Source organism: Myxocyprinus asiaticus, chromosome 46, assembly GCF_019703515.2.
Source record: "Myxocyprinus asiaticus isolate MX2 ecotype Aquarium Trade chromosome 46, UBuf_Myxa_2, whole genome shotgun sequence".
Lineage (NCBI taxonomy): Eukaryota > Metazoa > Chordata > Actinopteri > Cypriniformes > Catostomidae > Myxocyprinus > Myxocyprinus asiaticus.
In genome coordinates, this window is record NC_059389.1 from 3,486,964 (window position 1) to 3,514,337 (window position 27,374).

A 27,374-nucleotide genomic window follows, 5' to 3' on the forward strand; every position below is an offset into this window, starting at 1 on the left:
ATATAATATACCTGTAATATAATATAATATAATATAATATAACATAATAATATAATATAATATAATATAATATAATATAATATAACATAATAATATAATATAATATAATATAATATATTATAATATAATATAACATAATAATATAATAGAATAATATAATAGAATATACCTTTAATATAATATAATATAACATAATAATATAATATAATATAATATAATATAATAATATAATATAATATAATAACATAATAATATAATATAATATAATAACATAATAATATAATAATATAATATAATATATATATAATATAATATAATATAATAACATAATAATATAATATAATATAATATAATAACATAATAATATAATATAATATAATATAATATAATATAATATAATATAATATAATAGATTACGAATACAGAATAGAACAGAACAAAACAGAATAGTTGCACACAGACTGAACTATTTGTTTGGGGCACATCACGTGACTCAAGGATGCCTCCGCCGGGTCATGTGACGTGTAATTGACAGCTGGACATTTTTCATGCTCAATCTCGGAGGAAAGTCTGTCAAATTCTTCCGATCAAAATCCAAAACAACACGAAACTCTCATTCGGATCCGGTGTTTTTTTTTCTGGGTCAGAACAGACCGGAGATCTCAGTCGGATTCGGATGACTTCATCTGGATCTGTTGGATACTTTGTGACTGTTTATATCAGAACGCGGAGCGGCAACATTGTAACTTTTGGAACATTGTTACATTCTTTCTGTTGACGTCAGCGGGACGCGAGAGTGGATGCGGGCGCGGTGATCGCGGGTCGTGGGGAGTCCTGTAGCCGAGCGGAGTGAGGGTAAGGGCGGGGAGCACACACGGGAAATACCGCGAGTTCCGCGAAGTGCAGAAAGTTACGTAAAACGCCCTGAAGTTCAGAAAGGACCGATTATGATTCACTATGAAGAGTGTATGGAGAGATGTGTGGATGAATTCATCCACATCCCTGTCTGAGTTTTGTGGGCGTCATGTTTTCATGACTGCATGAATCTTATGTTGGGTTTACATTAATCGCATATGTTTATGTACAGCATTCCTATAGAAATGTATATCACAGTTTGGATCCAATCCTAATGGGATCAAATGAAAATTCTCTCAAGTGAAATCAAAGATCCTACTGACTGAAATTCTTAGTCTCGATTTTTGTATTAGAGTTGATCTTGAATTGGAATATTTGTTTTGGAATAATGTCTTGCTGCTGGACTGTTGGGAATGACCGTAAATGCTGAAAGATGTTCTTCAAATTCCTTTCAATGTCCTATCAGGATACTTTTCCCCCTATTGGTGGTCAAAATTACATAAGGAACTCTGTGTTCTATCAGATCTAGTTTTGTCTTATTTTGAAATCCTATATGAAAATTCCCATTAGGAATCCCAACAGGATTCAATTAGGAACTCTTTCTTAATCCATTAGGAATTCTTTCTTAATCCATTAGGAATTCATTCTTAATCTATTAGGAATTCCATTAGGGATTCATTCTTAATCCATGAAGAATTCTATTAGGAATTCTTTCGGTATTCATAATCTGTTTACAAATTGTTATAAGAGTAGGATATGCTATAGAAATCCTGTACAGATTTCTTCAGGATAATTTGACTGGGAAGAGTGTCAAGAACCAGTTGCAAAGGAAAGTCAGGTGTTAAATATCATATATGGGTTCAGGAATACAGAATCACAGGTGAAATCTCACCCTTTGTTTCCGGAAGGTTGGTAGATCTGGATCCAGAGCGAAGCCCCGGTTTGGGGGGTCATGGGGGGCAGGAGAAGAAGATGCCTGAGGAGGAAGCAGGAGGACAGGGGCGAGAGACATACAACCTGTCCCGTCTGCGAAGTTCCTCTCTGGAGATCAAGGAGAAGGGAACAGAATTCCTCAGAGAGCAGCTGGATGCTGCACAGAAGGTGCCACATTATTCTATTCTATTTACTTTCTTTTGTTTAGTTGTATTTTCTTAATGTTACATTACACCCTCACACTAAAATACTGTATCATGGTACAGTGATGGTTTGAGATGGCAATACCAGTGTACATTGATATATACCATAATACTGAATGATTACCATATTCTTGTACCATGGTATTTACAAGGTACTCCAAGGTTTTACATTAAAAAAACAAGGCATAACCATGGTAAACGTGTCCAATGTGGTAATACCATGGTACTTTTTTTATTTTTTATTTTACTTTTTAAAATTATACTTTTTTTGTTCTATTCTACTCAATTCTGTTTTTTTATTGGTTGTTTCTGTGTTTTCAGGAGCTAAAGTTGAAAGACGAGGAGTGTGTCAGACTGTCTCATGTCAGGAATCAGCTCGAGCAGGAATTGGAGGAGCTCACTGCCAGTCTGTTTGAGGTGGGCGGGACTTGAGCCATCTTAATGTGACATCATCGCTGAGATAGACAGTTGATTGACATTGAAAGACAGTTCACAAAAGTCTATTGTGCATCAGTGTGGGAGGTACTCTGTGAGAGTTAAACGTGACTCATGACTTTTTTGTTAACATAAAAATTTTAGGTTAAAGTGTGTGTGAAGTGTAAATTTTAGGTGGGGGTTTTACCATTTTTGAATCGCCTTTTGCATAATAATTATAAATAAAGTAGCCAAATGCTGTTTAAAATAGTTTTAGGACAAGTATACTGTAGCATATCACAACTTTCAAAATGTATTTCATGTCAGCATGTTCATTTTTTCCCTAATTTCTAGGAGGCCCACAAGATGGTGCGTGAAGCCAATGTAAAACAAGCAGCAGCTGAGAAACAGCTAAAGGAAGCACAGGGCAAGGTGCTCTCTCTCTCTCTCTCTCTCTCTCTCTCTCTCTCTCTCTCTCTCTCTCTCTCTCTCTCTCTCTGTTCCTCTTACCTTTGTCTCTTTCATCTGAATATATGTCTGATGGTTGTTTGCTGTTGTTTTATCAGATTGACGTCCTGCAAGCGGAGGTGTCCGCACTGAAAACTCTGGTATTGACCTCTACGCCGTCCTCCCCGAACCGACAGCTCCACCCTCAGCTGCTGTCCCCAGGTTCCAGTCGCGCCTCCTCTCGGCCCCAGGGCCACACACGCAATAAGAGCGCCAGTGGTGCGTTACAACTGCAACCAGAGGCAACCGCAACAGATCAAGAGACAATACAGGATGACAAAGAGGTGCAAACACACACATACACTCTCTAAAAGGGATAGTTCAACCAAAAACATCAGCTAATAAACTGTCAGTCATAGGTCGATTACTGGTTGATCATTGGCTGAACTTTCCCTGATCGTTGGCTGATCATTGAACAATCATTGGCTGAACTTTCCCTGATCGTTGGCTGATCATTGGACAATCATTGACAGATCATTGGATGATCTTTTTCTTATTATTTGCAGATTTTTCACTGATCGGTGGCTGATCTTTCGCTGATTATTGGACGATCATTGGCTGATCATTGGATGATCTGTTGCTAATTGTCGGGTGATCTTTGGCTGATCTTTCACTGATTATTGGGCGATCATTGAATGATCTTTTGCTAATTGCTGGCTGATCTTTCACTGATCATTGGCTGATCTTTTGCTGATTATTGGACAATCATTGACTGATAACTGACAGATCATGGGCTGATCTTTCACTGATTGTTGGCTGATATTTCATGATTATTGGACGATCATTCGCTGACCACTGGCTGATCACTGATTTATCGTTGGATGATCTTACGGCAATTATTGGACAATCCTTGGCTGATAAGTGACAGATCATTGGCAGATCTTACGCTGATAATTGGCAGATCTTACGCTGATCATTTGCTTATCTTTCGCTGATCGTTAGCTAATCTTTCACTGATCATTGGCTGATCTTTCGCTAATCGTTGGCTGATCTTTTGCTGATTATTGGACAATCATTGGCCGATCTTTTGCTGATCACTGGGTGATCTTTCGCTAATCATTGGCTGATCTTTCGATGATCATTAGCTGATCTTTTGGTGATTATTGGACGATCATTAGCTGATAACTTATAGATAATTGGCTGATTTTCCACTGATCATTGGCCAATCATTTGCTGATCACCGACTGACAATTGGCCGATCTTTTGCTGATTGTTGGCTGATCTTTTGCTGATAATTGGCCGATATTTTGCAGATCATTGGATGATCATTCACTGAAAATTGGTCAATCATTGGCTGATCACTGGCATTTTGCTGGCTGATCATTGTGGCAGACAAGCCTCTCGTTCATTAGGAGGAAGCAGGAACCGGATTAAAAATCAAAAAGACTTTAATTCAACATAAAACACTGAAATGAAACATAACAAAAGCGCACACACAAAACACTGCTGCGTGCGTCTCTCTCTCTCTCTCTCTGGCATCTTTGGCTCCTCCTTTTATCTCTCTCCTGCTAATTGGACAACTCAGTGCCGGGTGCTGGCTGGCCTGGCCACGCCCTCCTCCTCATCACAGTTATAGAGACTAGATTTGGTCTGTGCCTGCGTTTTGTTGCTTTGTTATCCTACACTGACTCTCATTAATGTACCTGATATTCTGACTCCGTTTCCATTATTTTTCCTCTCTCCTTTAGCATCCTCTTCCACTCCTGTTTGCTCTCTCACCTTCAAATCCTTCTATATTTTACTGAACCCCATCTGCTGTTCCTGCTCTCCTTTCTATGATACTGACTGGTCAGTTGGTCAATGTGACCTATTAACCCTGCTGGCACCAGGGGCTTGGGCTTACTGTTGCCAGGTAATTGCTTGGCTGGTCTCCATGGCAACAGGGTATGAGGTTTTAGATATAGTCCTTAAGTTATGATATAAAAGTTTAAATTGGCTGATGTTAGGAATGCATTCTTTCTTTCTATAAAAAAGAGTAACCTTAGAGTCTAAAAAAGTAGCAATCAACAAATTTAAGAAAAAGGAACTCTGAAAATGTTAATTTAATGAGGATAAACTAATCTCTTGCTCTTTTATAGTTGGACTCAGTGTTGTATGCGGAGTTTCTCTCATGGAAAGAGTCGCCCAGTGTAGATCGCTCATCAGCCTTCATCAGCAGAGTTTACAGAGAAGATATCGGGCCCTGCCTTTCATTTACCTGCTCTGAGGTATTTGTGTGTTTTTTGCTTTTTGCATATAAGTGTTTGTATTTGTGCAAATGACCCCTTTCGTCTTTATTTCTCCGTCCCTCTTGGTACTCATTTGATTTGTCTCTCGCTTTAGTTGTCTCAATCTGTTCAGTGTGCTGTGGAGAATAACTCTCTCACCATCGAGCCTGTTGGCATGTCAACGTTACCCATGGTGAAGGCCATCGAGTGTGGAGGACACAAGTAAGTAATGCAAGGGTACACGCTAACTTCGAATCAACGAATCATCTAGTGCATGTTTACATTTAAAATCAGCGCATAACAATGTAAAAACACAATCTGTATGAATGGCCCATATCCGGTGGTTGTGAGAAAAAGTAACGCAAAAATAAGAGTAACAAGATTTTGTAACGTAATACATTCAGCTGATGTTCATTCTGTACATACTGCAATAGTGTATATAGCATGAAGGACTCACTTTAAATTCTGCTTTCATTGGGTGTGAGCACACATGCATTAATCAGAGCTGATTGCACTTTTGATTTAGGGAAATTATGCTCTAATCGTGGTATAATCATACTTTAATCGCTGTTTGATTTGGGGTTATTTTCACAGCGGTTGCCGGGCGCCCATAGAAACGTAAGTGACTCCAAAGAGCCAAATTTTGCACGACATTCTATTTACACTAAAACTATTGGGTCGGTTTCTTTTCAGTTTGGTGAATCTTTCGAAATGAACTCTTTAATTCTTTGGGTTTGATGATGAAAACTTTCTTTGTTGTGCATTTCTCTTTATCAAATGTAGTTTTGTCTGTCTGTAAAACATGTTCTTTTATTTGCACAAAAGTGAAAAACAAGTGTTCCCATGTCAGGACCTTCGTTCTACCCTGTTTGTGTGTCAATGTCTGTTAAAAGAGATAGTTCACCCCCAAAATACTAACTCTGTCATCATATTGGAGAATTTTGGAATAACCTTTATGCAACTCTATTCCATACAGTGACAGCTGATTGTGAGTGACTGACCTCTAAAAGGACAAAAGAGTGTCATAAAAGTAATCTTTATGATATTTCATGTCTTTTGAATCCTTATCGCCTAAAAATCAAATCATTCCAAATTGTAATTTTGGGGTGAACTATTCCTTTAAGAGCGTTTGATAATTTGATTGACAGCTACATTGACCAGTGTCGTCCTCTGCTTAAACAGCAAGTGTGCGTTGAGTGGCATGTCCCGCCCCTGTCGACATCGCATCAAACTGGGTGATAAAGAGAATTACTACTATATATCTCCTTCCAGCAGAGCGCGGGTACGTATCTTTCTTTCTAACCCCTTTAATGAGCAGTTAACCGTTAAATACAGAGGAATGCCTTACAGTGATTTTACCACTGTCAAGGTGTGTTTTTGGGCATAATGTAAAGCATGGCTCATCCAATCAGATTTTAGTGCCATTTCAATATTCTTATCTCACAGATCACGGCTGTGTGTAATTTCTTCACCTACATCAGATATATCCAGCAGGGCCTTGTCAGACAGGAAGGTGAGATCTTATTTATTCATTTTTATTTTTTTAAAGAAAAGAACTCTGAGACGAACTATATTATATGCTCCTTTTTTAAATGTGTCTTGTAGGGATAGTTGTTAGTTTTATTTTCTTTCTTCTGTGAAATACAAAAGGAGATGTAAGGCAGAATATCCAAGTTGCTCTTTTCTATACAACAAAAGTGGATGGCGATTTAGACTGCCAAGCTCTGCAATACTAATAGCGATTGTGTGAGGAACAGACTTCAATTGATCATTATTCACTGATAATCTCTGCTGTAGTTCTCAAATCAAATTTGTGTTCACTCTTTTCAAACTTGCCACGTCACATTTGCAAATTTAGGTGAGACGCGTCTAAAAGTGCTATTATTTCAGTTTACAACAAGCACAGATTAGATATGGGGTCAAAACAACATGAAGTTATGGAAGTCCATTTCTGCCATATGCCAAAAAAAAATTCTTTACTTTGGTAAATCATAATTATGAGATTCAAAGTCATATGTATGACATAAAAAGTCACCATTTTGAGATTAAATCAAAATTTAGATTAAAAGTCATTATAATAGATAAAATATAATTATAAGATTAAAAATCAAAAGTGAGATTGAAGTCAAGTATGAGATTAAATGGGTAGCTCAGCGAATCCAGGGCATGCTGAGTGACTCCAGCCTGGTCTCCTAAGCAACCAAATTGGCCCGGTTGCTAGGGAGGGTAGAGTCACATGGGGTAACCTCCTCGTGGTCGCTATAATGTGGTTCTCGCTCTCGGTGGGGCGCGTGTTGAGTTGTGCGTGAATGCCGTGGAGAATAGCGTGAAGCCTCCACACGCACTAGGCCTCCGTGGTAACGCGCTCAACAAGCCATGTGATAAGATGCGCGGACTGACTGTCCCATACGCAGAGGCAACTGAGATTCATCCTCTGCCACCCGGATTGAGGCGAATCACTATGCCGCCACGAGGACTTAGAGCGCATTGGGAATTGGGCATTCCAAATTGGGGAGAAAAGGGGAGAAAAAAAAATTTGAGAATAAAAATCTAAATTATGAGATTCAAAATCAAAATTGAGATTAAAAGTTATAAATTAGATCAAATATTATATTTATGAAATTAAAAGTAAAAATTAAAAGATTAAAAGTCAAAATTGAGATGATAAATCTTAGGTTATAAAAATAGTAAATCGTAATTAGTCCTAACTATGAAATTAAAAGTCATAATTGTGCATAAGTAGTATCTCATAATTATGATTTATGATCTCATAATACATTTTATAATCTCAATTTTGACTTTTTTCTTTTAATTTTTAATCAAATCCTAATTGTATTTTATCTATTATAATGAGTTATAATCAAAATTTTGACTTATAATCTCAAAATGATGACTTTTGATGTCTTAAGTATGACTGCAATAATTTAATAATAATTATGATTTATCAAAGCACAATTTGCTTCCCCAATGTGGTGGAAATTGGTTTCCATATTAGGGTGAATAAATGATGATAATTTTATTTTTTGGTTGAACTACCCCTCTAATAAATGCTAGACAAATCTGAAGTATTTAGTTCCTAGATATTAATTACTAAAAAAAAGTGCTAAATGCTTGTAATAATAATAATGGAAGAGTGATTATTTTTAGACAAAGAAAAGAGTTTTCATTTTTGTCCTCTACTCTTGTTGCAGTTCAGCAGATGTTTTGGGAAGTGATGCGTTTACGGAAAGAGATGAGTGTGGCCAAACTGGGATATTTCCTGACGGAAGAGAGCTAGAAAACCATCGAACAACAGTACGATAGAAGTTACTGGCCATGTACACAAACACTCCCATGATGGTGTTTTATAAAAACATATTCATGTACAGTATGTATTCAGAGACCACTACAGAAGAACACTTTTTTTTTCCTGAGCCAGTGACAGTTTACTGATGTCAAGTTTTTTTGTTATGTTTGCTTTAGGTAAGACTGAACTCTGTAAACTGTTAGCCACGACAGAGTGCTGTAAACTCATGACTTCAGCCTTCACAGTCAGACCTGACATGCTTTAAAGGATTAGTTCACCCAAAAATGAAAATTCAGTCATTGTTTACTCACCCCTGTGTTGTTATAACACTATATCACTTTCTTTCTTTTTCTGAACACAAAAGGAGAAATTGTGAAAAAAAATGTTGTGTTCAATGATGTCATACAATGGCAGTTTATGGTGACCACCTCTTCAAGCTTCAAAAGAACACAAAAGTATAATTCAGAAGTCTAATAAATTATTCCATGAGACTCATGATTGTTATGAAAGTATACGATAAGATTTGGTGAGAAACAAACTGAAATCTAATGTATTATTTAGTGAAAATATTCACTGACCGTTGATCTCCTGTGTGCATTCATGATAGGGCACGAGCAACAGTTCATGCAACATTGGGGTGTTCAAGTGAAAACTCATTTTGTTTATCTAAAAACAGGTCCTCCACAGTGATAGTGACAACAGAACACAACACAGCTGCACACCAAACAGAGAACAGAACTTACTAAACATGTCTGAAGAGTTAGTAGTCGAAGATTTGATGCATTTCTATGCCCAGCCTTATTTTTTTTTTTAAAGTTTTTGGACTGGTGACAGTTCACAGTGGACGGAGTTACTTGTGCGATGCCAAAAATAGAAAACAAGCGATCGACAGAATGTACCGTCGCTCGTCACTGCTGGTTACGACAAAATCTGATTACTATAGAAAATATACCTTTTATCTCATGTCGTTTGCCATCAGGTTTGGACACGGTGTGACTGTGGCTGCCTGTAGCCTCCTCTGTATTTCTGTTTGATTTCTGAATACTCTGTTCAAAAAAACAAGGCTGGGCATAGAAATGCATCAATTCTTCAACTACAAACTCTTCAGACATGTTTAGTAAGTTCTGTTCTCTGTTTTGTGCAGCTGTGTTGTGTTCTGTTGTCACCATCACTGTGGAGGACCTGTTTTTAGATAAACAAAATGAGTTTTCTCTTGAACGCCTCAATGTCGTGAGGGGGCTGCGTGAACTGTTGCTCTCGTGTCCTATCATGAACACACACAGGAGATCAACGGTCAGTGAATATTTTCACTAAATATATAGATTTCAGTTTGTTTCTCATCAAATCTTATCGTATACTTTCATAAAAATCATGAGTCTCATGGAATAATTTATTAGACTTCTGAATTATACTTTTGTGTTCTTTTGAAGCTTGAAGAGGTGGTCACCATAAACTGCCATTGTATGACATCACTGAGCACAACATTTTTCACAATTTCTCCCTTTGTGTTCAGAAAAAGAAAGAAAGTCATATAGTGTTACAACACAAGGGTGAGTAAACAATGACTGAATTTTCATTTTTGGGTGAACTAATCCTTTAGCCAATCTAATGATCTAGAATTTGTCCAAATTTTAGTAGGCCACGTCCACACTAAAACGTTTCAGTTGAAAACTAAAAACAAAGCAAGTGGTACTAGAGAGCATTTTCGAAAGTAAACGCAGTTCTAGTGTGGTTGAGAGGCGTAAATGTCGAAAACAATGAAAATCGTTGCACTTTCAAGCGAAAATCTTATTAGTGTGGACATGGACTTATGCAGTGCTAAAACTCATTGTTACTGCACGTTTGTTTAGTGTACAGTGCCGATAAAACACTAACACTTTGTGCATCAATGATTTTATGTTTACAGAAACAGTTTACTAACCACACAGCAGCTTTCAATGGAAAATCTTCCTGTGTGCCAGAGAACTTTTCTATACAGTCTCTCAATATAATACTGCTATGTGGATTTCTGAGTTATTTCACTTAATCTGAATATGTTTTTGCCACTATCAACACTTACTGTACATGCTTGAGTATGGATGCAAAGCCATCTTAAACATGGCGTATGGTACTACTACCATGATGCCAGGCACTCCGTATTATTCTCCTGATAGTAACAATTATTGCATGAGTGACAATCATTATGTCTGATAGCAAAGTGTTTACTGTGTATAACTCGCCTTTTACTGCTTATGTGTCATTGTTCGTTAAACTGCTTTGATAAACATGACCTTTACACTCCTTGTGTGGTTTCAGTCTATTAAAGACATAATCCGAATATGTTGTTGTGAATCATTTTGTAATCTCGTTATATAGTATCGTGAGTTTTATTTATAATAAATCAGGTATAAATGTATAAAAAAGCACTTTGGTCAAATATACAATCTTGCCTTCCAGACAACTGGAATACTCGTACTGCAAATATGAATTCATATGATTTTGAGCTTGGAAACTTTTATGTATGCCATGTCAATGGTTTCATATCTGTATGATGATGTCACAGCTCAATCCTGAGTTCTATTGGCTGTGCTGAACACAAGTTAAAATGCATAGTAAAAAATATTAGTTAAATCTGCTTTTAGTCAGCAGAAAACAAATCAGAAAAAAATCATAACAAATGATCCGTTATCTATTGAACAAATATTCACATTACATTTAAATATGCCCATTTTAAAAATGTGTATAATTTCTGTTAACATGGGTAAAGTATTTATCAACAAAGCAAACGGAGGATTTACTGCAGACAATGTTTTTACAAGAAAAGTGTGACAGAACATGTTCAAGATAATTTGCAAGTTTCAACACGTTTCATTCTTTCAGAGCATTCAGTATTTGGGCTGAGCTGTGTAAAAAAAATGACACTGCGGTTAAGCCCGTTTTTAAGCCCATTTTTAAACAATTTTCAGCTTTTCCTCTGACAGCATTCTGGCTTCAACTCGGCTCTACGAAGGAAAAATCTGCAGGAATAAAATGTCATTAACAAGAGTCCAATTTTTGTAGTTTCATCAATTTAGAAGTGGAAACAGTACTGTGAAGTAAATAGTACACACCTTTGGTAGCAGGCGAGGAAAAGCACTATCAAGGCCACGCCCCCTAGAACTGACATCACTGATGCAACTATGGAGGATGCAGAAAGGGGCGGAGCTACAGGCTCTATATCACATGTAAAACAAACAATGGCTCATTTCTGCACTATTAATATGAAAATGTAGGAAACTGATGGTCACTAGTGTGGCAGAGGGTGCTCACCTGTGCAGGTGTAAGATCCAGGTGTGTTTAGACACTGCAGGTGTGGAGGGCAAATAGATGATGTGGAACACTCATCAATATCTATAACAAGTAACAGAAAAACTGTATTCTATTTCAAAAGATTTTGGCGATTCCTTTAAAAAAAATAAGCTTGTACACAAACACATAAGGCATTTTTTTAACAAATAGCCTACAAATTGACAAAGAGGGTTTTAAATATGTCTCAAAATTTGGTAACGGTTGCAGAAATTGAAAACCGATAAAATAAATGAAAAATAATAGTTGGAAAAAATATTTCATTCATTTTGCAACATTTTAAACCCTATTTTCTACCCTATTCACGGAAAATCCCATAAAAATAACATCTGTGAGTGTGCACCTTGGCAGGTGGGCGGTTGTGGGGTCCACTGGTGTGTGTTGGGGTCACAGGTGATGTGTGTGGCTCCATGGAGCAGGTATCCAGTGGGACACTGATAAATCACAGCAGAATTGCACAGCACTGAGAAACCCAGATGCAGCCGTGGGACCGCTCCACAGATTGGGTCTGAAAATTAGAAAATAGACTTTTGAGTTTAATTGAGAATTTGGAGGCAAAACAGCTCAAGAGCAAAGCTGGGTGAATCTGAATTTAATATATCAAATAAAAGTGCACAGTGAGGGTTTTTAGTGCCAAAAAGAGTTACTATATATCCATGAATAAACTATTTAAATATATTCATAATCCAATTTCTATGGGTTTCAAAAAGTTTAAAGAGGATAAACTCAATATTATTTTATGTGCCTTTATTTTTTTTCAATTTTCATGTCTTTGTAAAGCACTTTAAATTTATGGAGGACTAGGAGTGACTGCAATTTAAAATCTGCATTTAAAAATGATTTGTTTATTATTTGATTGTTGCATTTAAATACATTTTAGAACAAATTAAATAAACAGTTTTAAATATTTCTATTTATTTGTTAATTTAAAAATGATCTAAAATGTAGTATTATACTGTTACAATTAAATTCATTTGAATATATTTCAAAACAAATGAAATCCAGCTTTTAAATGTCCATTTATTCATCAATTCAAAAATGATAATTAATTTACTATTTTATTGTTACATTTGACTACATTTTAAAACACAAATTAAATAACATGTTTTAAATATGTATATAAATGTTTGCTAATTTATTTGGATTTACATTTTTATATCTGAATTAATAAACTGATCATTTATTTCTTCATTTCATTTTTAAGTGTCACTCCTATTCCTCCATATAAATTCAAATTACCATTGTGTATGAAGTGTGCTATTTAAATAAAATTGACTTGCCTAAAGTTGTTTAGGTTAGGGTTGAAGTTTAAATCCAAAGTTTGATTTTATAGTTGTTCTGCAAAGTTGTAGAGTAGTTTTTCTTTTCATTCGTGACAGGCGGAGGGCGGACCAGCTGAAAGGTGTGTTGCGCCACCTACTGTCCCGGCGGAAAATTGACTGTTGTAAAGGTGTGAATGTGCTAACTGTGATTATTTGCTATGCTTTTGGTGGGAATGGACGATTTGTCTTCCAGCTTGTGATGCTTTCAGTGTGAAAGGGCCTTAAGTATGTCATTTCTATGCCATAAACATCTCCAAACAGAGTTGCAAAAATAATAATTGTTTTCTAACAGGTTTCCCAAGCACTCCCGCTGCCTGCCGTTAGTCGAGATAACAGATAGTCCCGCCCCAAACTCACAACCAAAGAATGGCTAACTTATAGCTGTCTCTGGGAATTAAGCTGGGATAGGAAAAAGCATTTTAACTTAAAACAAAATCAAATTTCAGCTTTAAAGTTTTCTTATATACAACAAAGAGATATTCATACTGATTTCTGTTCATATTTCAGATGATTATGTTGTAATTTCACTGCATGTTTTAAGAAGATTTTAAGGAGGAAATTTGGAGTATGTTTGTTGTTTAGTACCTGAATCCAGTTCTCTCCATGGCAAGAGGTTCATATAGCTGATGCGTGTGTGCGTGCAGGGCAGCAGGTCGTCAGGGTGCAGTGTGCGAGTGAAGGGGTCAGAGGGCACCAGCTCAATGTGTGTGTTGTCACAGATGATGCGAGACAGAGATGCGGTACGGAGAGTGTTTCTCTGGGCCGGGCTAAACACACCCTCATTCTGCCACCAGAACCTTAAACATCATAAATGTGTTTATTTATTAGCATTAAACATATAGTTCTGACTCTAACGTCTGATTGGATAAGCCGCATTCTGTCACAAATTCTACTTCATTTTAAGTGCTAAGTTGATACAACAACATAAATTAACTTTATTACTTGGAATATTAATTGCTTATTCTAATTGCTAATAATAATAATTCGTTTAACATTGGGGACATTGGGGTCTTGTATCATATTGTTGTTTTCTAAAACCAAAAAGCCCCTCAAGTCTCAAGTGATTTTACTACAGTTAAGACATGTTTTCATGCATGTAAGGCGGAGTGCCAAGGTGTTTGCATTCAAAGGGCAGAACTCCCCAGGGAGGCAAATAGCAACTGTATGATCTCTGAGAAAATCAGCAAAGAGCAAGAACTGCCTCAGTGTTGTCTTTCCACATCTGTTCTCTCTCCTCCTTCCCTCTCATGTCCCTCTCAGCTCAAAACCACCTTAAAACACACTAAAACTGATCAGCCATAACATTACAACCACTGACAGGTGAAGTGAATAACATTGATTATCTTGTTACAATGGCACCTGTCAAGGGGTGGGATATATTAGGCAGCAAGTGAACAGTCAGTTCTTGAATTTCATGTGTTGGAAGCAGGAAAAATGGGCAAGCGTAAGGATCTGAATGACTTTGACAAGTGCCAAATTGCGATGGCTAGACTACTGGGTCAGAGCATCTCCAAAATGGCAGGTCTTGTGGGGTGTTCTCAGTATGCGTTGGTTAGTACCTACCAAAAGTGGTCCAAGGAAGGACAACCGGTGAACCGGCGACAGGGTCATGGGCGCCCAAGCCTCACTGATGCACGCAGGAAGCTAAGGCTAGCCCGTCTAGTCCGATCCCACAGAAGAGCTACTGTAGCACAAATTGATGAAAAACTTAATGCTGGCCATGATAGAAAAATGTCAGATCACGCATACTGCCCATGTTGACCCCTGTCCACTGCCGAAAGTGCCAACAATGGGCACGTGAGATTCAGAACTGTGCCATGGAGCAATGGAAGAAGGTGGCCTGGTCTGATGAATCACGTTTTCTTTAAGATCATGTGGACGGCCAGGTGCGTCATTTACCTGGGGAAGAGATGGCAGCAGGATGCACTATGGGAAGAAGGCAGGCTGGCAGAGGCAGTGTGATGCTCTGGGCAATGTTCTGCTGGGAAACCTTGAGTCCTGGCATTCATGTGGATGTTACTTTGACACATACCACCTACCTAAAGATTATTGCAGACCACGTACACCCCTTCATGGCAACAGTATTCCCTGATGGCAGTGGCCTCTTTCAGCAGGATAATGCGCCTTGCCACACTGCAAAAATTGTTCAAGAATGGTTTGAGGAACATGACAAAGAGTTCAAGGTGTTAACTTGGCCTCCAAATTCCCCAGATCTCAATCCGACTGAGCATCTGTGGGATGTGCTGGACCAACAAGTCGGATCCATGGAGGCCCCACCTCACAACTTACAGGACTTAAAAGATCTGCTGCTAATGTCTTGGTGCCAGATACCACAGGACACCTTCAGAGGTCTTGTGGAGTCCATGCCTCGATGGGTCAGAGCTGTTTTGGCAGCACAAGGGGGACCTACACGATATTAGTCAGGTGGTTTTAATGTTGTAGCTGATCAGTGTAAATAAGATCAACAACAGTTACCGCTTTGGCCACTGGGGGCAGTGTTTAGAATTTCGGTAAGCACAGACAGATTTTAGCTAAAGAAAAGTCAACCTACTGTTTCCGATTTCATTGTGAGATCAGTCTACGCAATATGCTGATAAAACATTGAGATGTGGCGCAACAGTCACTGTTGTGCCATCTAGGGCAGGGGTGTCAAACTCGGTTCCTGGAGGGCCACAGTCCAGCAGAGTTTAGCTCCAACCTTAATTAAACACACCTAAAGCAGCTAATCAAGGTCTTCAGGAGTGCTTGAAGATTACAAGGAGGCATTTTAGACCAGGGCTGGAACTAAACTCTGCAGGGCTGTGGCCCTCCAGGAACTGAGTTTGACACCCCTGATCTAGGGCATGTTTACACAGGATACCGTGTCAAGAACTTTAACTTTTAAAAGCACGTCTAGAGACCACTGCATTCTGTTACATTCGCTACATTGCATCTAGCTTTTTTTAATGCAAAAACGTGTTTGTTGTGAACAGCCCCTTAGGTTTACCAAAAAAAATAATTTTGACTCGTTCGTCCTTTTCTTTACAAGTCAACTTCCATTGTAAGTGCCTCACTGTAACCTCGATTTCTGCTTTTTTTTTTTAAAGAAAAGGACGGACGAGTCAAAATTAATTTTTTTGGTAATCAACATTATCCCACAAATGCTGTTGATTAAGCTTAACTTGTATTGAACCCGGAATATTCCTTTAAACATCTCATAAGCAGGAAGTGGTATATGTGATTACCTGTCACCATCTCTGAGCGCTTTGAACTGTTTGGCAATCAGGCATGCGAGCAGCGGCCCCACACGGCCACCGGGCAAAGCGGGCTCTGAGATGGCTCCCACCCATACGTCTATGTTCTTCACTGTTCCATACAGATGCAGTAGCTTCTTGGCCAGGACTACATTACCCATAATCCCTGCTAAATCAGACTCATTTGTAGGAGTGGAGAGAGCGCACAGTTCTCTCCAGGAACAGTAACCTGCAAAGAATTACATTTTCACAGTAACCAAGCAGAAAACCAAAGTATACTTTAAAATGATGGATTTTGAAGGGCACCTTGTAGGCCGTGATCTCGCCCCCTCTGCAGGTTTAAAGCACCCAGGTCGAGTGGCAAACCCCCTTGAGCCTGAAAGAGTCTCTCTGTTAGCTCCTCCACCATCATCTGATCTGCTGTTTGTAGTTTTGCTGGTGACAAGAGCAAACCACGCAGCACAGGATCTATACCACCTGCACAGGGTAACTTTCATGAGCTTTTCAATGGTTTGTGTTGTACAAATGAAAGGAAGTCATACGTGTTTATAATAATGATGAATATTAATGAATATTAAGTGTGGGTATGAGAGTCTTTCTGAAACACACCCTCTTGCACCACCCTCCAGGATGCAAACAGGGAGTGATGTAATGGCAGAGCCGGGTGCTCAGGGTTCAACCGGTAATCAGGTCCGAGGCGGTTTACAACAGGGTGCACCGTCACATGCGCAAACCGGAAGGCAGCGGTGGAGAAAATGTTGGAGATGCTGGGGTCAGCGTTGGGGTCATAACCTTTGTACGGGGGCATGAGGACTTGGTTAGCACTGCGACCCAGGACGTGCGGCAAATAGTGATCCCATGTCAGGACCTTACAAAGAGGATGCGGCAGATCAGACACTTGCTTAAAAGGGAAAGTTCACCCAAAAATTTAAATTATGTCATCATACTCATTAAGTGGAGGACAGCAGATGCCAAGATCCAAAAATGGCATAAAGAAGCACAGTAAAAGTAGCTATTGTACACTGGCTATTGTATAACTTCAGAAGTCTTGGAATATAGCACAAGTCATGTGGACTACTTTTATGGTGCTTTTTTGTCATTTTTGGAGCTTGACAATGTCCACCCCCATTCACTTTAATTTAATAATAAAAATTATTGTTAAAATTCTGCCCCAAAAGATTGGAACAACATACAGGTGAATAAATGATAACAAAAAAATTACATTTTTGGGTGAACTATCCCTTTAACAGTCAGTAAGATTCAGTCCTTATATGGTCATGAGCTGCAGGAATGTTCTCTCGGGGTGTGGCTCTCACCTGGTGGACCGCTCCCAGTATCTTCTTGGCTTCCTGATACAGTGTGTCAGGGCTCCAATGAGGATTGAGTTTGTGAAGTTCCTCAGCCAGTCGGTTGTGTTCTCTCAGAAAGAGCGTGTGCAGAGCAATCATACCCAAGTGTTCATTGGCCCTAGAATCACCTGAGACACCCACAAAAACAGTATTTATTAAAGACGCTGGCTACCACCCCTGGAGTTCACTAGCTCGCTAGTTCGAATCCCAGGGTGTGCTGAGTGACTCCAGCCAGGTCTCCCAAGCAACCAAATTGGCCCGGTTGCTAGGGAGGGTAGAGTCACATGGGGTAACCTCCTAGTGATCGCTATATTGTGGTTAGTTCTTGGTGGGGCACATGGTGAGTTGAGCGTGGTTGCCACGGTGGATGCCGTGAAGCCTCCATACATGCTATGTCTCCGTGGTAACGAGCTCAACAAGCCACGTGATAAGATGCGCGGGTTGACGATCTCAGATGCGGAGGCAACTGGGATTCGTCCTCCGCCACCCGGACTGAGGCGAATCGCTATGCAACCACGAGTACTTAAAAGCACATTGGGAATTGGGCATTCCAAATTGGGAGAAAAAGGGGAGAAATCCAAAAAACGAAATAAATGAATAATTTGCCTCGAGACACTTGCTTTCTGTTCTATTCGTTGCACAGCATCTAGCTTTTTTTTAGCACAAGTTAAATTCGGTCTGAACGGCTCCTTACGCATTCTTATCTGTCAAACTCTTCGTAATTTTTCATCAAAATGTAGCCATTGTTTTAGCAAATTTTGGGAATGGATCTGCCACTTTTCAAGATCCAATCAATTCCTGATAGGCAAAATCAAATCTCAACATTATTTTCTTGTTAAATACAAGAAATAGGTTACATTATGTTACATTGCGTTACATTACATAGAATTTAAACAAATTTTTATCTGAAAAGTGCATCTCTTTGTCCCACAACCTGCTTGGAAGCAGAATGATCTGTTCCCCATGGCTGTGTTCTGCTTGTCTGCTGTCTCTAGTGGCGAAATGGGGTGGAGCCCCTCTCGTGGGCCGCAGGGATCCAGGTGAGGCTGCGTGCGGGGCAGGTAGGGCATGAAGCCGAGTCCCTGGTCTGTGTGAAACTCGTTGACGGCAAGCAGGCCGTGAGGAGACGAGAGGTTCCGCAGGGCGATGGCGAGCGTGTCCGAGCTCCCGTACACCATGCTGGCGTCCACGAATGCCGTGATGGCATTTAGTTGCTCCCGGCGACCGAACGGAACAGAGCCACCCGTACAACTGGGAGCAGAACGGAAAAACGGCATGCAGCTTTGAGTACCTGTGCGTGGGTCGGACAGGGGTATCTGACAGGAGGAGGATAAGAAAGCGTTACCAATGTTAGGTAAGTTACTCAAAAAAGTAATTCACTACAAATTACTTATTACGTATCTTAAATTGTAATCAGATTACTAATTAGTAATTAGTACTAAAACTAGTTACTAGTACTAAAAAGTAATTACTAGAGATCGACCGATTTATTGGTTTAACTGATATATCAGCACCAATAATTGCTTTGTGGCTTTTTTTTGTCGGTTATCGACAAAAAAAAACACTGATAATTGCCGATAGTTGTTTTTATAGATTGTCGATGATTGCAAGAGTTTTGTTTACTCCTATGTGTTTGAGTGAGCTAGGAGCACAGAGATTTCAAAATAAGAGTCCCCTGTGTATTTGTGGGCTTGAAAATCGATAAAAGTCCCGTGTTATGCACCAAATATCTTTTTAAAAAAAATGTTTTTATTATTATTGTGATTTTGGTTGCACAATAAACTGCATCTGAGATTCAATAAATCGATTTTAAAAACTATCAGCTGATTAATCCACTATCAGTTGACTTCTAATAATTACTTTTATGTTACTCTTTAGAAATATGTGTAACCCAAGTAATGTAATTAAAAATTATCAACTTAATTGAAAGTCAGTAACTGACTGGACGAAGCCGAGCTACAATCGCATTATCTAGGTCTATTAGTCTGACTTTGCAAAAATGTTACAGTTTCATTCGCCCTTTACATTACATTTTAAAAAGACAAATTATTGTTTTAATCCGACTGAAATCCAACTTTTAAAGTGCATTTAAACCTACTGACTAACTAAATGTTTATATGACAATGTGCTGGTAACAATACTTATTCATAAGATAGTTTTGCTGTAATAAATGGTATTTTAATTACAAATATTAAAACATATTATGTTAAAATATAAAATAATATTGTTTTTAGTAAGTAGTTAGATTTCTAGTCTATAGTTGGCACTCCAGTGCAAAACAGAATTCTGTAGAAATACTTGTGCGTGTTCACACCTGTATTGGGAAACACGGTGTGTCCCTGCTGCAGGTACGCGTGCAGTCAGCTCCAGTTTTAAAGGCTGCAGTGCTGGGACTCTGAGGGGTCAATGTCAGGTCATGATCTATCCACTGACCCCACTCGACCAGCAGATGAGATAGAGACACGTCCAGAGAGATGTTGTCATTATGAGTATACAACACTTCCTGAGACACACTGCGTACCTGCAGAGAGAGAGAGAGAGAGAGAGAGAGAGAGAGAGAGAGAGGATAACTTATGGGTCAGTGAAGTGATGCTCATTTTGTTGTCCACGTCTAATAAATCATTCAAAAATACATTTATAAATGCAATTCACACAAAACAATTACTTGAATCCACCACTAATATGATTAAAATATTAGTGACATTTTTTTGTGGTGTAACTGTCCAGAGACAGTAAAAAATTTTTTTTAAAAAAAGCAGTGAAACAATTTAATAATATTTAATAAAATATAATATTTGAAAAACTTTTGTTTACCAAATCACAGTCATGTGGTGTAACCAACATGTATGTAGCAATTCTGTTGTCATGTGACAAAAATCATGAAACAGAGAAGACCTCTTTACACCCACAAGACATTTTGACATTTTTATGAAAAGGCATATTTGGTTCAGGTCATTTGGTGTAACCATGAGAAATCTTTTTGATATTCTTGTCTTCTTGAATTCAGGATATTTGTAAAAAATATATTTCACCTTGAAACATATGTTTGAAAACTAGGGATGTCATAAAATATCGATATATCGATTATTGATTGGCACGTTATTGTATCGATATATTTTTGAGGCATCGATATATTAAAATTAGCCGACATTTAAATTAGAAGCCCAATTTGCGTGCTTTCCAGTTCATTCAGCTGGCCTCTGTTTAACATTCTGGTGTAATAGCGTTGGGAGACCACAAGAGGGTGATATAACATATATCTCTCTCACACAAGCACACACAGGACGAGCGCAGCAGATGGCAGTCCAAAGTTACGATGGTTTTTGTTCTTCTTCAAGAATGAACAAAGTGACGTTGATTTTGCAGGTTAGTATAGGAAACTTGTGAAACTACACAAACTGAACGATTAGAAATGCCGTTTATTATGCAATTTCTCTGTATGTAGCCTTGAATAGGTCTTTCATTCAAGCTCTTAAACTGAAAATACATTGTGTAGGCTCTATGAAAGACACAAACACAATATATCATCCAGTGATAGCTAGAGTAAATAATCTTTGTCCTTTGATAATGATTTGGGTTTAATTTAATTTAATACTATGAGACTTGCGCTTCGTGGCGCTGCAGAATGTTGACGCTGAGCGTTGGCGTGTGTGCGTACCTTTGTAGAAAATAAATAATTGTTTTGAAATTTTGAACGCGCCATGTCGTCCGCCAGACGCGTCCGCTGTGTGACCCCCTTTAATTTACCCTGCTGCTCACACTTTACCAAAGTTGTGTTGATAAATATGTTTGAAAACACACTATTGTGCAACGAGCAGCCCTATTTATACCTGATAAAATCCTCATATATACTGATAATCATCGAGAAAAGGTATTGATCCCAAGCCTACTGAAAACATTTAAGTTGCTTACACTGTCATGTATTTAAGGTGCAAGGAATCTATTTTACTACCTTTTAATTGATGGTTACACCACATGACATTTTTAAAATCATTAAATACATTTTTTTGTATAAAATACTATAAAAGTTTTTCAAAAACAACATGAACTAAAAGACAGTTTATGAACTTGACACGTGTTTTAAAAGAGATTAATTTTTATCATTTTTATGACTCTTATAACAAACAAACCATCAGATCTAAACTTCAGACTAAAAATAACACTAAAATAGAGAGCAACAGTTCAGACGTCTTGGTTTTGGAAGTATAATTTTTTCCATAGAGGTTTCATAAAATCCTTCATAAAAGTAAGCCATGGACCAAACCAAGCAGCTCCAGGTGAATCCCATTACAAACTTTGATTTGAAGCAAAAAAGAGGGAATGAACTACAATCCCGTGAAGCATTGGGAATGACATAATCGAAACATCTCTTTCATTTGCGCTCCATTTTCTGAGCTGCTATCTTGAGAGCATGAGTTTGATTATTGTACATGGTGCGGGGCTTTTCTCTTTAATTTTCTTTAATCGAAGGGGGGCGACACTATCAAGAGTGCTAGAGAAGACTGTATTTTCTGTGAATACATCAAGTTCTTCTGAACCTTTTGGCTTACTGTGTATTTGAGACAGATCTTGTAGATTATTAGTGAAGCTATCTTTAGGGATCGAAAGAATGAACTATAATCTGCCATTTTACTCGTGATTGGCATTAAAGTTAATAAAAGTCGTTGTTGTTCTAGTGTTCATTTCATCAGGAAACTGCCGCGATACGTACAACAAGCCACGAAAAAATTAATGTAATGTAAGGTAATGTAATTTTATGAGACCAGGCTGGTTGTTTTACAATTTTTCTCCACAGAAGTTAGGTAAATCTGTCAAAAAATTATATATCAAGGTAAAAAAAATAAAACATTTACTAAATAAAACTGTATTAGTTAAAATGATAAAAAGGTAAAAATTATTAATAAATATTGTTTTTATTCTAAAAATAAAAGTAAATGAATATATAAAATAAGAAATAAAATAAAATATAAATAAGATACAGACAAAAATATCAAAAATATAATACTACAAATAAAACAATTAAGTATAACTATTAAATTGTGTAGAAATTATATTTAGTTTTATCTAAAAGTATTTGAAAATCGGACAAAAACAGAAAAGGTACAAGACTGTGTACTTAACATCTTTAATGAGGAAATAAACTACAATCCTATGTAGCATGGAAATTACGTAATTGGATTAAAAATGATGGAAAAATATAAACCTATTGATTTAAAGTTGTTAATTTTAAGTGTACAAACAATATATTTAAAGCATATTGCAAAATATTCCTATATATATATATATATATATATATATATATATATATATACAAATATATAAGTAGTTAAAGAGTGTAAAGAGACAGACTCAAATGCGTCAATCACAGTGCATCATGGGAGTGGGGGGGGTGGTGTCGCTACAGTGCTCTTTTGGTGCACTTTGTTTGCTGCGATTCTCTGATTGGTGGATCTTTCTCAGCAGGATCATGGGTAATGTAGTTCTTCACCAGGAATTCCACTATTAAACATGATTTAACAAAAAAATTTTTATACAGACTGGCTTTAACAGAAGCATGTACCATCGATTAACAACCTCGAGCTTACGGTAGGTCTGTCTTTAAAGGTTTATAAGTTATCGTGTTTTTGGGAATCCTGCATGTTTTGTCATATTTTTGCAGTTCCGTTTGGTGCCCCAAGTGGTGCAGAAATTACACACTGCACCTTTAAGAACATTTACATAGTCTTTACGACAGCAGACAGTATGTGAGCTGTACAGTCTTACAGGTGGCAGAGTGTAGTTGTGGTATGTGTGTTGTGGGTTCCAGCCCCTAGGGGCCCCTCGGGGGTCCTCGTACTCTGGTGAGAGCCAACGAGTGTAGGGAGTGTTTGCTGCTCCCCACAGAGGGTTCTCTCTGCACGGCCAAAGACAAAAACCGACAACGAAATACATTTTATGAGTGAACTTGATGAAAAATTATTTTGATAATGACCTTTAATATACAGTATGTGAGTGTACCTGTTGTTACAGTGTCCTGTGATGGTACGGTAACGTTTTGACAGACAGTCAGATTTACACACAGGTCTCAATGTTTCTGAGGAGCAGGCTGTTACCTGGAGTATAGTCTCCATGTCTTCTGCACTTAAAAACTCTGAAACACACACACACAAAAAAACTATACCAGTTATGTTAGTCCATACATGTGTGTGCTTTCATGTGCATGTAAAGTATCAGGCTTGTTTGAGCCTTTAAGTTTATGCACTTACTTGCAATGTTCCATATGACCTGAGTGCGTTTGTGTTGTTGACATGTTTGCAAAATTATATTTCATGGTGCCTTACACATAAGGCGGCAGATCCGAGGTAAAATGTCCACTGTGTGGCACTAAAAGCGAGTTAAATGTTCTACCAAAACAGATGAGGTTTTTAAAGTTAATGCTCTATTGCGTTTTAAATCAACAAAACCGAACTCCCTACCCTAAACCAAAACCTAACTGATAGTGTCAGAAAAACCAAATGTGAGATGAAAAACATAACCACGTCGTTTTGTGGTGCTACTATGACACTTTCGGCTCATGTGTCGACTCGTGCTCTTCAGGACTCATATCCCGCTCCTTTACATCACAAGTGCAACACTCTATCAGTCGAGCTACCGTGCAATTTGATCACGCTCGAAACAAGCTTGTAAATGTAGTTTATGTAACGCACATTAAAATGAGTCATGCGCTATAGTAAAAGTGTTTAGATGTCATAAGCGAAACAGGGCGAAAAGTACGTGTTTATAAACTGATAATTAGCCGTTTTACTCGTGATTTGTGTGAAAGTGAATAAAAGTCGTTGTTGTAGCGCCTCTCGTGTTCATTTCACCAGGAAACTGCTGTGATACGTACAGTGAGCCGCGTAAAAATCATTTTGAAAAAATGTGGTATAGTAACATAATTCTATGAGACAAGGTTGGTTGTTTTAACAATTTATCCGCAGAAGCTGGCTAAATCTGATAAAAAAATTATATATAAAGATTTAAAAACTAAATAATTATACACAATTTAAAAAAAAAAAAAAAAAAAGGTAAAAGTTATTCATGAATAAATATAGTTTTTAATTCTAAAAATAAATTAAAATAATATCTAAAATAAGAAATTATAATTAAAATATTTAATAGAACATAAACTAAGAAATAAATAAAAATAACTAGTTAATTGACTAAAAATATAAATAAAAACATTTTCGGTAACACTTTCTATGAAGCCTGTATTATAATGCATTGTAAAGGCATTATACTGAATTCATAATGTCTCATAATACATCTTATAATAAGTTAAACTTCTCATAAATAATTATAACTGCAGTTATAATGCATTATAAGACTTCATCTATTCATAGTTATACTTAAGAGTATATTGCAACACAAGCAACATTCAATTTTAACGCAGTAGAAGTTAATAAAGTTAATCGTATTAGTGCTGTATAGTGTAAACAGTCAAAAGGCTTTATGACGTGATCATATTATAAGTGGTCTTTGACTGCTTTAAGTTACAAAAGCAATATCTTCTTATAAACAGCCATAACATAAACTTGTAACATACAAGTCAAACTTATATAATGAAAGTTATTTATAAAATAAGTCTCCAAATAAGATGCACAAACATTAAGGTTTATTGAATAGAGTTCATTATAGAATCAGTTTGATGTGAAGTAGATTGGCTACATGTGTGATCAACATACATGTTTTCTGATCTATTTTAGCCTTGTAGCTTTACAAGTGTTTTTCGTAATATCTCAAAATGTACACTGAATGTGTGTTATTTTGTATTTTGTGCATGTGTAATGTATATAAATTCCAGAATGACCTGTAATGTCTTATAACCACTTAAAGATATATTATGGATGTTTATAATAAGACATTGCTTTTGTCACTTTACTTATTATATATATTACGAATATGTATAATACATTATAACTTCTGCAGATAAAATTGGATGTTGCTTGTGTTATAACGCATTATGCTCTAGGGTATAACTACGAATAGGTAAGTATTATAATTGTGGTAACAATTATTTATGAGAAGTTATAACATGTTATATGGTGTATTATGAGACATTACTAATGCATTATAATGCCTTTACAAAGCATTATAAATATGGGGTTCATAGAAAGTGTTACCAATTGTTCTTTTAAGGGTTGGGTTTGGGTTAGTCTGTAGAAATGATATTTCACTTTATCTAAAAACACTTAAAGTCTATGATATGTCCTCATGTGAATCCGTAGAAACGTGTGAGTGTGTGTACCGGTGAGTTCGGGCTTGTCCATGGTGTGTGTGTACACCATCTCTCGTATCAGTTCTACTGTGTTGTCCAGAAACTCTGCAGATCTGATGTGGGTTCTGGTTTTAGGGCCGGTCTGTTTGAACAGGGCCAGCAGGTCATTAGGTCGGACAGAACCGTCTGATACAGACATCTTCACCCTGACAGAAATGAGAGAACCCACAAGAAAGAAAAATCACCTAGAGTTTCAGTAGAAATCTGAACGAATTCTCAAACCAAGATACCAAAGTCTGCATTCAAAAGATCTCAATAAGATCAAACATTTCTAATCCAATTCTTCAAAGAATAAATGATCTAAAATATGCTATCCACATTCATTTTATAGCCCAATACTTTTTCTGCAAGTCAACAATCTCAAATTTCCCAACCAGTCTGGTAATCTCACCTGTCATTGGTGTTAGCGTACGCAGCATCTGTCAGTTCTCTGGCTCTCTGCAAAGCCTCATGAATGAATCCAGATCCCAAATACACTGGAAACAAACACAGTTTTGTACTGTGAGTTGACAAAAATTGTAAAGGCAATAATTAAACACAATTTCACTTATTTGTGAACTTATTAACTAGTAACATAAAGCCAGTTTATGCAGTTAGTAAACATTCATACAAATATAAAAACCCAGCAAGATACTTCAATATACTGTACTTGGTTGCATAAGACAAACCAGATGTAGTACCTGTTCCATTCTGGGTGGTAAAATGAGATGTGGCAGACAACGGCGGACACGATATCATGAGTACAGACAGACTCAAACATGAGAAAAATGCCTGCAATAAGAAATATAGAAAAATATATATGCATTTATGCCTACTGATACTCAATAACTCAAACTAGAACAATATATATATATATATATATATATATATATATATATATATATATATATATATATTTTTTTTTTTTTTTTTTTTTTCAGAAAATTGCAAAATACCTACATGTAAAATTAAATTAGTTTTCGACACTGAGCTGTAATCCTTTATATTTTATAAGAGTGGAACTTTATATATTACATAAATATAATTAATTATTAAGAATTATTTATTATAATAATTATTAATTATTTGTAAAATATTTTAAATATAAATAATTAATAAATAATAATAATTATAAATATATTTAGATGTGATAAATTAATAAAAAAAATACATAAAAATAAATTACAAATATTAATTGATTAAAAAAAAAAACAATTTCAATGTCTTTCTGAGTTGTTACTTACCAAGCATGTCGTGTCCATCTGTATGGTCCTGTATTCTCACTCTTGCCTGACGGACTTGTAAAAATTTACAACATTGTTTTCTTGTTTCGAAACAGGTTTCTGTGCTTTTGTGTAGATTTATGTATTAAAATGTGGTAAATAAATAAGGATAAATGCATAAAAATACAGTTTAAAAGCAAGAGTATCTACACATCAACTTTTGAAATTATTTTTAATGTGTAG

At 36.9% G+C, this 27,374-nt stretch overlaps 2 protein-coding genes across 4 annotated transcripts; one reads left to right on the forward strand and one right to left on the reverse strand.

Moving 5' to 3' along the window:
- The first annotated feature begins 519 nt into the window (after nt 1–519).
- rab3il1 (RAB3A interacting protein (rabin3)-like 1) lies at nt 520–8,749 on the forward strand. 3 transcript variants are annotated; one of them, XM_051689957.1, is made up of 11 exons: nt 520–855; nt 1,764–1,956; nt 2,313–2,408; nt 2,760–2,837; nt 2,972–3,196; nt 4,991–5,119; nt 5,235–5,341; nt 5,714–5,737; nt 6,302–6,401; nt 6,566–6,632; nt 8,311–8,748. In XM_051689957.1, exons 2-11 carry the CDS (start codon nt 1,828–1,830, stop codon nt 8,394–8,396), a joined length of 1,041 nt encoding a protein of 346 aa, XP_051545917.1. In that variant the 5' UTR covers nt 520–855; nt 1,764–1,827; the 3' UTR covers nt 8,397–8,748. The 3 variants fall into 3 exon arrangements, with proteins under 3 accessions (XP_051545917.1, XP_051545918.1, XP_051545919.1); XM_051689958.1 differs by lacking the exon at nt 5,714–5,737; XM_051689959.1 differs by lacking the exon at nt 520–855 and having other exon boundaries at nt 8,311–8,749.
- Nucleotides 8,750–9,864: 1,115 nt separating this feature from the next.
- epx (eosinophil peroxidase) lies at nt 9,865–26,667 on the reverse strand. The gene is made up of 16 exons (XM_051689312.1): nt 26,610–26,667; nt 26,321–26,405; nt 25,900–26,075; nt 23,631–23,763; nt 23,397–23,526; nt 19,948–20,154; nt 18,572–18,949; nt 17,601–17,801; nt 16,894–17,152; nt 16,591–16,761; nt 16,276–16,513; nt 13,637–13,848; nt 12,073–12,237; nt 11,694–11,774; nt 11,495–11,597; nt 9,865–11,401 (listed from the first exon to the last, which is right to left on the reverse strand). The coding sequence occupies exons 1-16, from the start codon at nt 26,665–26,667 to the stop codon at nt 11,347–11,349; spliced, it is 2,652 nt and encodes an 883-aa protein (XP_051545272.1). The 3' UTR covers nt 9,865–11,346.
- Nucleotides 26,668–27,374: the final 707 nt, after the last annotated feature.

Excerpts from the sequence above, each read along its gene's own strand:
- rab3il1 (XM_051689957.1), top strand. The coding sequence starts at position 1,828 with ATGCCTGAGGAGGAAGCAGGAGGACAGGGGCGAGAGACATACAACCTG. Across the intron at positions 1,957-2,312 it reads AGCTGGATGCTGCACAGAAG|GAGCTAAAGTTGAAAGACGA; the intron begins GTGCCACATTAT and ends CTGTGTTTTCAG. Across the intron at positions 5,120-5,234 it reads TTTCATTTACCTGCTCTGAG|TTGTCTCAATCTGTTCAGTG; the intron begins GTATTTGTGTGT and ends CTCTCGCTTTAG.
- epx (XM_051689312.1), bottom strand. The coding sequence starts at position 26,667 with ATGATATCGTGTCCGCCGTTGTCTGCCACATCTCATTTTACCACCCAG. Across the intron at positions 17,153-17,600 it reads TACTGGGAGCGGTCCACCAG|GTCCTGACATGGGATCACTA; the intron begins GTGAGAGCCACA and ends CCTCTTTGTAAG. Across the intron at positions 13,849-16,275 it reads GCGCTCAGAGATGGTGACAG|GTTCTGGTGGCAGAATGAGG; the intron begins GTAATCACATAT and ends ATGATGTTTAAG.